The sequence below is a fragment of the Mya arenaria genome, chromosome 17 (assembly GCF_026914265.1).
Source record: "Mya arenaria isolate MELC-2E11 chromosome 17, ASM2691426v1".
Classification (NCBI taxonomy): Eukaryota; Metazoa; Mollusca; class Bivalvia; order Myida; family Myidae; genus Mya; species Mya arenaria.
In genome coordinates this window covers 34,302,158-34,314,034 of record NC_069138.1, presented here as the reverse complement: position 1 = coordinate 34,314,034, position 11,877 = coordinate 34,302,158, and the positions used below count along the sequence as shown (strand labels likewise).

The 11,877-nt window shown below is 36.1% G+C and overlaps 2 protein-coding genes across 2 annotated transcripts; both read right to left on the bottom strand.

The window, feature by feature from the left end:
* Positions 1 to 6,344: 6,344 nt before the first annotated feature.
* Positions 6,345 to 7,061, bottom strand: LOC128223409 (interferon-induced protein 44-like). The gene is made up of 2 exons (XM_052932689.1): positions 6,968 to 7,061; positions 6,345 to 6,694 (listed from the first exon to the last, which is right to left on the bottom strand). Exons 1-2 carry the CDS (start codon positions 7,059 to 7,061, stop codon positions 6,345 to 6,347), a joined length of 444 nt encoding a protein of 147 aa, XP_052788649.1.
* Positions 7,062 to 7,685: 624 nt separating this feature from the next.
* On the bottom strand, positions 7,686 to 11,135 carry LOC128223408 (uncharacterized protein K02A2.6-like). Its single transcript, XM_052932688.1, has one exon. The coding sequence runs from the start codon at positions 11,133 to 11,135 to the stop codon at positions 7,686 to 7,688; it is 3,450 nt and encodes a 1,149-aa protein (XP_052788648.1).
* Positions 11,136 to 11,877: the final 742 nt, after the last annotated feature.

Genomic DNA, 11,877 nt, shown 5'->3' with positions numbered 1-11,877 from the left:
GCGATACATTGATACCACAGTTCTTTATGGCTCGTGCACACAGGGCCATATTTTGATGTTTTGTACATAAACAACAACTTCTTGAAATGAACGATGTTAACCTTATATAATGGGGTCTTATCCTACAAAAAGATGCCAATGACAACTTTATATGTGGGTTCTCACTTAAAAATTTCTGATGAAGATTTTTAAGGTAGTCGGTCAATGTCCTTGTCTGGTGAACGATGCCTTTAGTTTTAAGCTTGTCTGCTTTACCTGGGTTTGCTCGAGAATTGTCATCTCTAGTTAAAAATTCCATGACCTTTGATCTATACTTTTCTATTTCTCTGCTTCTCTTTACTTTGCCCTCTTTATACCTACTCAACCGGTTTCTACCTAGCCCTGTTGCTTTGTTGATTGTATGTTTAAGACCATACTTGCTGAGAATTTTCCCTCCGATCAAACTGCGCATTGCCCCAATCTGTGTTGGCTTCATGCCCATCCTTCGCTTCTTGATTTGGTTTTGAATAACGTATCCAAGTATTAACTGTTTCTTAACTTTTGCTTGCTGCTTGCGTGTCAGTCCAGCATCTTTAAGTAATCGTTTTGTTTTGCTCTTTGGTGTCATTTCAGGAGCCTGATATGAGCATTCCGGTGTCTCTGTATCTTGGCTTGTATTAAATGACGTCTGATGTGATTCTCCTGTAGCTGCTCTATTTTCTGTTGTTATTTCTTGGATTTCTTCTGTTTGTATTTGTGTCATCACTAATTCACTACCTTTTGTTTTTAACACCTGTTCTGCTGCAGACTTTGCTGATGGGGAAACATTGCCATTTTTAATTCCCTGGTTGCTGGTTTTCTTCTTTAATCTTTGGATGCTGCGCATATTCCGTTTGTATTTCATTTGTAGCGATTCAAACTTTCCTTTCAAGTTTCGAAGTTCATTTGATTTCTTTGCCAGTGCCCTGCTTATTCTCTTTCTGGGTCCATTTTGTCTGTTCGGAAATGGCATGTTTACAACCAGCGGACTTGGGGCATCTATGGAACTTGCAGTTTCATATCCACTTGTTTCCATATTTTCAACAGGTACATTCTGTATATTTTCTACTTGTCCTTCTCTTTGCTTCTTTTGTCTGTGGCGATAAAGGTAGATTTGATTCTTTTCGTTGCGTTTAGCTTTCTCTTTTCGAGATAGTTCTGCAGTAGGAACATAATTTTTTTCTTTTCTGCGTCTTGCTTTTGCAAGATACTCTTCGTACTTTGCCTCGTCTTGTTTCAATCTCTGCCTATATTCTCGTTGTATTTCGGCTCTTGACTTTACCATTTTTCTGAAATAGAGAAAATAATGTCGGGCTAGTAATGGTATTTGAATTAGTAAATTGAAAGTGTTTTGTTGTATTTTTGCCAAATTTGTGAAAGGTTCGTTACCATTCAAAGGGCAAATATATCATCTGACTATGTAAAGATATATGTGCTTGCCCCCTTAAATATGTTACATACTGAGCATGCTGACACATGTTCGTTGAAACATTTTATAATTTAAGGTGTGGTTATAATATAATGGTTTGAAAAAAAAGATAATGCGACCCTTTATACAGATATTTCAGTTATTTTTAGTTCAAATTTGACAGGTTTAAAGACTTACTGTTATTGTAAAGAATAAAAAGGCATACAATATGTTCAAATGATACAAACTAACACTAATCTCATCAAAAAACATGCCATGTTATACAATTTCGAAGAAAATTAGTTTTGAAGCCCCAAACATTGTGCTGACCAAATATTGAAAGGTTCGTTACCAGATGGTCACGAACCTTTTAGTATAGAGGCATGCCTTAAAATTGCAAATTACTCATTATTTCGCTAATTCCTTTCACTATGAGACATATTTGTGCAGTTTGTAACACATGTTTTCATAAATAAACGAAAAGTGGTGAACATAATAAAGCATACAAAGTAAACAACATGACATGTGTTTAAACGGTGCCGACTTCAGTAATACATTACACAAACCAAAGAGGTTATGTATAGAAATGTGATTCTTTTTTTAAAAAAAGTATCCATTTATAGGCATTTAAGTAATTACGTATTTTGTATAAACTTGTAACATGCTATATGTTCGAAAAACATTTTAAATACTAATTTATATGAGTATGAGTAACCGTGAAAGGTTCGTTACTTTCGTCTACGAACCTTTCACAGTGTGTAAACATGAATCTGTTTAGATATATTTAATTTTTTTGAAAAGATGCCTTGTGTAGAGAAAAGCATAACATCTTGTTACATAAATCTTTTTTTAAAGTGGATAAATATTACAAGATAGTTGAAAAAATACTTACCAAATGATGATGTCCCAAACCGTTGATTTTCCAATAAATATGTTTGTCCTTTCGACCTTAAGAATCAATGTTTTTTTAAAGGTTTGTGCGTCATCAGTTAGGTATCGTCATTGAAATGTGATTTGACGTCATGCGCACGTGTATGCAGTAGTAAACAAGTACCTCAAATTATTTATCGATCGACAGTAACAAACCTTTCATTACGAACCTTTTTTGGGGGTTGTTTTCATTCAATCTTAAAACCAACTAGCTTCCAAAACTTTATTTTGATGGATGAATATTCTTATACAGTGGAAATGAATGTAACACAATCATGTATATGGTCGATATTGCTTTAGAATGTGGTGTATTTTGAGTAACGAACCTTTCTGGCTAAACTGTAGCTGTCCGGACTTCGTTTTTCAACATAGGTGTGAGTGAAAACGAACATCTTTAGAAAGGTAGGGTTGTTTTAATTACTAACACTATTGCATGGTGGGTATTTAGTAAAAGCTGTGATGACAATGTTCTCCAAATATGGGATAATAGCATTGTCAATAGGCATGTAACAAACCTTTCACAGAAATCGGCGACAAAGGATACGGATGGCGAAAAATGACAAGAGGAGGAATATGTAAATGAAAACTATATTAGCACCAACTAGATATACGACCGTCATGAGCTATCACTATTATTGATTGATGTTTGTAATTATTGGTTTATTAACAAACTTGCAGTTTGATTTTTGTCAAAGCGACAGTAACAAACCTTTCTAATTGGTCAGGTTTCCGTGCTGTGGAAAAACATACACAACCATCAAAAAAGTGTTTTATATTTAATTTAGTTTGTTGTTATACCAAGTAACTTGCCAACTATTAAAACTGTCACTTTAGTGAGTGTACATTCCAAAAAATACCGACGACAGCCTGAAATTCAAGCTGCACCTCTTTATTGAGAATGCGTGGCATGTGACATTGACAGGTACCCATACAACATGCATGTGACTGTGAAATGAATCCATACAACATGCATGTGACATTGACATGTACCCATACAATATGCATGTGACTGTGAAATGAATCCATACAACATGCATGTGACTGTGAAATAAACCAATACAACATGCATGTGACTGTGAAATGAATCCATACAACATGCATATGACTGTGAAATGAACCCATACAACATGCATGTGACTGTGAAATGAACCCATACAACATGCATGTGACTATGACATGAACCCATACAACATGCATGTGACTGTGAAATGTGACTGTGAAACGAACCCATACAACATGCATGTGACTGTGAAATGAGCACAAACATTAAGTACTTGACGTTGAAATGAACATACATGTATATTACATGCATGTGACTGTGAAATGAACATAGAGTACATGCATGAAAATGAAATGAGCCAAACATCAAATGTATTTAACTTTGAAATGAATGACCAACACTTATTATTATTAAAACTATCTACTGGCTAAGGTCACAAATCCGAACACTTTTCGAGGTTTTTCACAATTATCTTGGAGAGTTAGCAAGTTAAAATTGCATATGAAACATCTTTGGTTAATGTGACAACATCTGTCAAAGTACAGATTCACGATCTCACCAATTTTATGTCGAAAATCGTTCATTTTATAGACAGTAAATTACCTTTAAATTTATGCTATGGAGGGCACAAATACCGAACACTTGAAAAGCGAAAATACATGGTCATACAATTATTATTAATAAGTATACTATATTAAATAAACACTTAGCTGCAAAGTTATTTATTGTTTCCGATGTTTTTTCAAAACATGAAATTTAAATGTAAAGCGTGATTTCTATTTATAAATTTATATCATAAATGCAGGTCAACATAACTGCAAAACCTAAAGATGCGCGTGCGCCCTCTGACGTCATTCCCCGTGTGCTACATTTTGATCTTTAAGGTATAAATATTGAATGACATTTTTTTAGAAAAATACTCAACAAAACAAGATGAAACTTCGCAAATGTAACCAAGGCAAGCCTTTGTATTGATCTAGATCATCGAATAATCGATCACGGTAAACAAACGCGTGTTTTAGCTGGTGTTCGGGATTTGTGCCCTGTTCGGAAATGTATCGTCAACCAGTATGCATGAGGTTAAATGTCAAAAACGAAAGTAGGTACAGTTATATGTACGAGTGAGTATATTAGATAAGTAATACTTAATTCACTAGGAATAATATACCTTACTGTATGTGATCATCTGTTTAAATTATGAATTCTTTGGCAATAACTGTGCCCCATACATCAAGATAGTTTTACGCCTTCCGTACAAACTGTATCGAATTAGATCGGCGTTATCGCAAAACTTATATGGGTAAAGAACCAGTAGCCGGTTTTGTATGTGTATAAAATGTAAAACTTTTATGAACAATTCTAAAAACAAATCAAGGTGATTAGTTAAGACATGAACTTTTATGAAACGATAAAATAGGGAATTAGAATAATAACATGATTCGATCACTGGGTCCGAAGCTGTGGACAATCGGGGGCATCCAACCAATGCACTTGTATCGTACGGTCACTTTTTCGAATTAATTAATATATCTGAGTAGTGTAAAGTTTACCCTCTATTCCGAACATCACGGCATTAATGGTCAGTTACTGTACATGTGTTTGCAAGTAAAACTTTAGATTTTACTTTAAATGATGTTACTTAGTAAATATCGATTATACGATATTACAATTTATTAAACTAGTTCATTTTAAAACAAAAAAAACGAGGCTCTGTAGCTTTTAACTTTTTATATAACGTGTTTAATACATTTGATATAAACTAAACACGAAGTGTTTTAGATTGAACTAATTGAATAACTCGTGCTTGTATTTAAGGCAAGCCATCCATCACTAGGAAGCAAATATGTGTTAGTGTATTTAAGATATTAACATTTAATCTAGATTATTTCCATGTTAAAATTATCAATACAACAATTGTATCCTTTTTGTATGGATTACATTTTTGAATAACACCATAATGGCGGTACTATTGTGATATGATATATTTAAAGGGGTATTAAAACAAGTTTTACTCTATAGCAAATTTTATCAATTTGTTTCTTAAAAGTCATAAAAACTCTCGGTGAAAACTTTAAAAAAAATCAAACTTAACAATCTGTTCCCTTTAAACGAAACTTTACTAGAAGCAATTGTTTTTTATTGATAATGGTTACATACGTCAATGATATATTGCCTTTATTCATTTGAAATATTATTTAAACAATTCCAAAGGAGACCGAATCACTTAATTTAATAGGCGTTAGTTAACGAAAGAAATTAAAATGGTTTTGCTAAGACAGCAAAATATTTTGTAACACGCTATGGGAAACTATAACTACTAATAACACAATATATGCTGGAACTGTATATATATATAATACTAATGTTGGCATTTCAATTCGTTTAGTAATGATTTGTGAGTTGTATGTACTTCAAAACGCCGAAATGTTGTGTGTCCGTGTATCCTGTGTTGTTCAGTTTCATACTCGTGTTTAATTTATCTTTTTGTTTGAACAAAAAAATGTCTTTCTACTTTGGTACTCTGTGTTTTCTTGTCAAGTTGTGAATAATTATATTTACAGCAATCAAATGCAATTGTTAGTCACACATTAAACTTACATTTGTTTAAAGGCATTTAATTGTTTCATCAAAGGTGCGTTTTATAATAATTTGCTCCAACGTAATATGGAAGAAATAATCGAGCTATATATAATTGTTAATATGTATAACCACTGCTATAGTACGAATAGAAACATTTCTTTAAGTATATAAACAAAAACAAAAGATAAAATTTATATTTTCGATAATAATCATTCTTGGATAATATTCATCCCACGAGGTGCTCATTTCTTAATGATTTAGTAACTTGGATAAGTCGTCAAAACAAAGGTCAGTCACTTAGATGAGTGGTCCTTACAAAGTTAAATAGCTTAGACAACAAAAAGATCCGTCACTTGTACGAGTAGTCTATATAAATCTTCCGACACTTTGAAAATCGTGTCATCGTGGTCAAATCGCCGCGGTCCAGTCTTCCCCGGAGCCGCAAACCTCCACTAGTTCTCTGCCAGGTTTGTTACTGGTGGATTCTCTCTTCATCAGCAAATTTTCTACTCCATCCTCCGCAGCGTAAAGAATTTGTTGGAGAGCAAGCAGAGCCAGACAGTTGATCTTTTCATCGGAGGCGACTTCACATTTATAGTTCTTCACGGGATGGATGGAGTTTCGCGGAAGTCCAATAAGATCTGATACTTTCTTGACACTCTCTGCAACATGGGCGCTCTTGAAGACGGTTTCCAAATCCTTGCCAACATCCGGGTCTATCAGTTCAACGTGAGTCAGGAGAACTGCTTGGGATACGCCTAAAATTTGACAGCATGTCAGACATATGTTGCTTCAATTCCCAAATGAATTAGTATATAATTAATTGTAACCACGGGAAGGGTGCCATTATTTTTTAAACGTTTGCATAATATGGACTTAATTATTAATAAAAATCAAATTTAATTTCCAATCAATCGAAACATTTCTTAAATCTACAAAAGGACACATAAGTATGCAGGGTGAAGTGTCCCTGACATTGTCCCTTTATTTCATACACATTGTATTCATCAAAACGCTATAAGTCTAGTTACCTTTCCTGATACAGAACATTTTCAGGACACGAAACTTTTGCAGTATTTCAGCGGTCAGACCGTCAAGGGACGAAGCGTCCAGCACGAAAACCATGCAGTGGGTTTTGTCTGCAAGGTTGGGCCGCAAGACAAAAAGTGCATCGTGCTATGTACTCATATTCAATTACATTAGAATGATAAGCAACGCCATTGCGAGGTTACAATTTACTTCGACACCGTAGGTTACATTCCACTCTTAAGTTAGATTTTTTAAAGGCTTGTCAGCATACATAACACATACCTCCCAACTTAAAAAGTTTGAACAGAAGAACTTAAACATATCTAAAAGAACATAGCATGGACATAATAAACATACATTTACAAAATGTGCTTTCAAGTTATTTACAGAACTGATGGTAATTCACTGCAAAATGTCCTTGAAAAGGTATGATAATGTTCAATGTTTAAAGCTAGTAATAATACTATATTTAACCAACTGTTTCATGTAACACATATGCACATCCTTAACTAGTATAAATGAAGTATTATTATGTTTGCAATTTACATCAAAATATACAGTAATTTCAACTAAACAAACAGTTTTCATTATTCTAAACAATAAAGAAACAGGTATGTTAGAAATGTTTAAACATACATCATTACAGCAATAATGATTGATTATTCATTCAATAATGATCACCAAGGGATTATTATGCCCTATTAAGCACTAGTGATCAAATTATAAATCAAGTCTAACAGGTGTTCTTCTTTCTCGCACTGGATACCGACGCTCAGGAACTACATCTGGAGACTTGTCTGGGGTTGTCCCTGTAGTTGCAGTCATCGGTGCCTGTGGTAGAGTGGGACTAGAAGCTGCTGGAACCACTCCTGCACTAGCACTTGCAGGTACTTGAATCGGAGTATCAGTAATAGGTAAAATAGGGATCAACACATCACGCGTGACTGGAACATTTTCCGATGAAGCACGAATTTGGTCAGCATGCCTACGCCAAGTAACACCAGGAACAATTTCCACTATATACGAAACAGGACCAGTTTTGCTATCGATTTTACCAGAAACCCATTTGTCTCTTCCCGCTCGATAATCCCGTACAGCCACACTTTGACCAATGTCAAATTGTCTGTCATTAACCGAACGAACCATTTTAGCCTGTTCACTTTCAACGCGCTTCTGTAGGTTTGGCTTGATTTTGTCAAGTCTTGTAACAAGCGAACGACCCAAGAACAGTTTTGCAGGCGACTCTTTCGTAGTTGCATGTTCCGCATTTCTGTATTGTAGCAAAAACTTCGAAACCTTTATTGCTATTGTACCTTGGTCATGCTTCGCAGCTTTTAAAGCCTGTTTCAAAGTTTGAACAAACTTCTCAGCTAGCCCGTTTGTACGAGGATGATATGGCGCACTAAATGTTTGTTTAACACCATTCATTCGCAAGAAATGGCGAAACTCTTCGCTTACAAATTGCGGGCCATTGTCGCTCACTAGTTCATCACACACACCATAGTCCGCAAATATAGCTCTCAGCACATCAATGGTATGGCCAGCTGTGGTCTTTTTCATTATTTTAACAATTGGCCACTTGGAATATGCATCAACAAGAACTAAGTACATATATCCCATGAATGGACCTGCAAAGTCTATGTGCACCCTACTCCATGGTTTCTTTGGAAATTCCCAAGGGTGAATTGGTGATTCTTTAGGACTTGGCCTATTAGCCATACATCCAGAGCAGTGTTTTGTTAGTTCTTCCAACTCTGAATCGAGATTTGGCCACCAGGCATAACTTCTGGCAAGTGACTTCATTTTCACAATACCAACATGACCCGAATGAAGCTCTTCCATTACTTGATTTCTCAAGGAACTCAGAATTATCTCACGATTTCCCCACATAACACAACCCTGATGGAGAGATAACTCTGTTCGCCTGTTCAAATATGGTTTCAATTCCAAGTCTGAAGTATCGACCCCAATGCTTCCTGTAGATACAATTTCATACACTTTGGACAAAACAGGGTCTTTTCTTGTAGCACTAGCTATCTGAGAACAGGTCACAGGTAACTTATCAATGAGTGAGTTCAAGAACTCTTCTGTTGCATCAAGCTTGTTTATTTCAGTCTCCTTCAATGGTAGACGCGATAAGCTGTCACAATTACCGTGAGATGTTGTGCTTTTGTACTGGATATCGTAGATATATCCTGAGAGAAACAGTGCGTATCGTTGGAGCCTGGCCCCGGTTGTTGAACTGAGTCCTTTCCTGGGACTGAATATTGCTAAAAGAGGCTTGTGATCTGTAACCAGGGTGAACTTGTTTCCATACAAGTACGTGTGGAACTTTTTCACTCCCCAAACCAACGCTGTAGCTTCTTTGTCAATCTGACTGTAGTTCTGTTCAGCCGAATTTAAAGTTCTGGATGCGAAAGCAATTGGTCTCTCTGTACCATCCGGAAGTTTGTGACTTAGCACTGCTCCAAGTCCATATGCACTGGCATCACATGCTAGAATAACTGGTATTGTGGGGTCAAAATTCATCAGTACCAGGTCCGATGTTATCATGGTTTTAACAGTTTTGACAGCATCTTCACATTTAGGCGTCCATTTCCATTTCACGTCCTTCTTCAGCAACTGGTGAAGTGGGTGAAGAATTGTCGCCAGATTATGTAGGAACCTGGCGTAATATTGCACTATGCCAAGAAATGCCCTCAACTGTTTCACATTCGTGATCTCTGGTGCATCAACAATTGCACGCATCTTTTCACCAGTCTTATGCAGACCATGAGAATCAATCTCATGGCCGCAAAATTGAACTTTGTCCTTGAAGAATTCGCATTTTCCCTCATTTACCCTAAGGTTGTACTCTTCAAGTCTCTGAAGCACTCTCCCTAGTGTTTGTAAGTGTAATTCACTTGTTTCTCCAGTTATGATCATATCATCCAGGATTATTTGAACCCCAGGAATATCCGCCATGATCTGTTCAATATTTCTCTGGAAAATCGCAGGCGCTGATGCGATTCCGAAGACAAGACGGTTGTACCTGAAAAGTCCTTTGTGCGTACTGATTGTTAACATTTCTTTACTGTCATCATCTACTTCTATCTGAAGATATGCATTTTTCAAATCAATCTTCGTAAATTTCTTGCCCTTCCCCAAAGATGCGAAGATCTCTTCAATCCGCGGTAATGGATAATGATCAATGTCCAATACTGGATTGACAGTAACTTTAAAGTCACCACAAATTCTTATACTATCATCTTTTGGCTTTGGCACTGGAACTATTGGTGTAGCCCACTGGCTGTGAGTTACTTTCTCCAATACCCCATCATCTACTAATTTCTCTAGTTCCTTTTCAATCTTGGGCTTCATCGCAAATGGAACAGTTCTAGCTTTCACAAACTTTGGTGTTGTGTTTTCTTTCACTTTCAAATGTGCTTTGACTCCTTTCACCGTGTCTAAATCTTTGCTAAAGACTGATTTGTATTTTGCTTTTAATGCCTTGACTTTTACTTCTGCATTATCTACTTGCAAAGTTTTAATTGAAGACCAATCTAGTTTCAGTACTTTCAACCATTCTCTTCCAAATAATGGTCTATTTTCATTTTCCACCACATACAGATCTAAAACTTCTGCTTGTTCGTTTAATGTCACTTTACATTTCATAATTCCGCAAGGATTGATTTGCTCACCACTGTATGTTTTCAGTACCAACTTGGTCGGTAACAGTCTCTTATTTGGGAACAATTTCTGAAAGTCCCTCTTTGATATCACTGAAACACCCGACCCTGTATCTAGTTCCATCTTCACCACTTTGCCATTTATTGCAGGGTTTACCCAAATCGGCCCAGACCTTGCACGCCGCTTTGCGTCCACCTCCATACTATACAGACAATCTTCAATTTCATCTGATGATTCTTCATCAACATTGTGGACTTTGAAGTCTTTCTTTTGCTTTTGGGGACAAGCAGGTACTATATGTCCCTTGCCTTTACACTGAAAGCATGTAGCATTTTTAAATCTACAGTCTTTTGCGTTGTGATTAGATCTGTAACAATGACAACATTTTGTCTGCCTATTGGGAACTTTCTGAGTTTTCTTCGCTTTCTGCCTATGTACAACTTTATGAACAGTTTCTGTCTTACGATGCAATTCCTGCACATCTTTATTTGCCGATTCCATAGCTATAGCGATTTTCACTGCATTTTCATAGGTAAGATCCTTTTCTGTTAATAATTTCCTTTGGATAGTTTCCGTTTTCAATCCACACACAAACCTATCTCTTAGACTATCATTCAAATTTTCACCAAAACTACAATGTTCTGCTAATTTTCTCAAACTTATGTTAAAGTCTTTGACAGATTCATCTGGCCTCTGGTCTCGTTTATAGAACCGAAATCTTTCCGCAATAGTTAAAGGTTTTGGATTAAAATGATCAGACAATAAAGTACACAGTTCGTCAAATGTTTTCTCTTTCGGCAGTGTAGGTGCTGCAAGATCTCGTAAAATTTTATATGTACTGGCACCTACCAGTGACAACAACGCAGGTACTTTTTTCTCATTAGAAACCTCATTAGCTATGAAATATTGTTCAAGTCTCTCTTTGTAACAAGTCCATGATTCGTTACCATCGAAAACGTCAATTTTCCCAATTGCGAAAGCCATTTTACAAATACAGATAATCTAGTTGACTGTAGCCCGGATGAAAACTCGAGGAGATAATTTCCCGATACACCGGTAAACTTTGGACGGCAATATTGCAGTGGAATTCTGCTCAATGTCAAAATCTTGGTGCCGTGGTGATAAAAGACGTGGAGTTCATTTTAAATCCTCGTCGCAAAAATATGCTATGTACTCATATTCAATTACATTAGAATGATAAAGAACGCCATTGCGAGGTTACAATTTACTTCGACACCGTAGG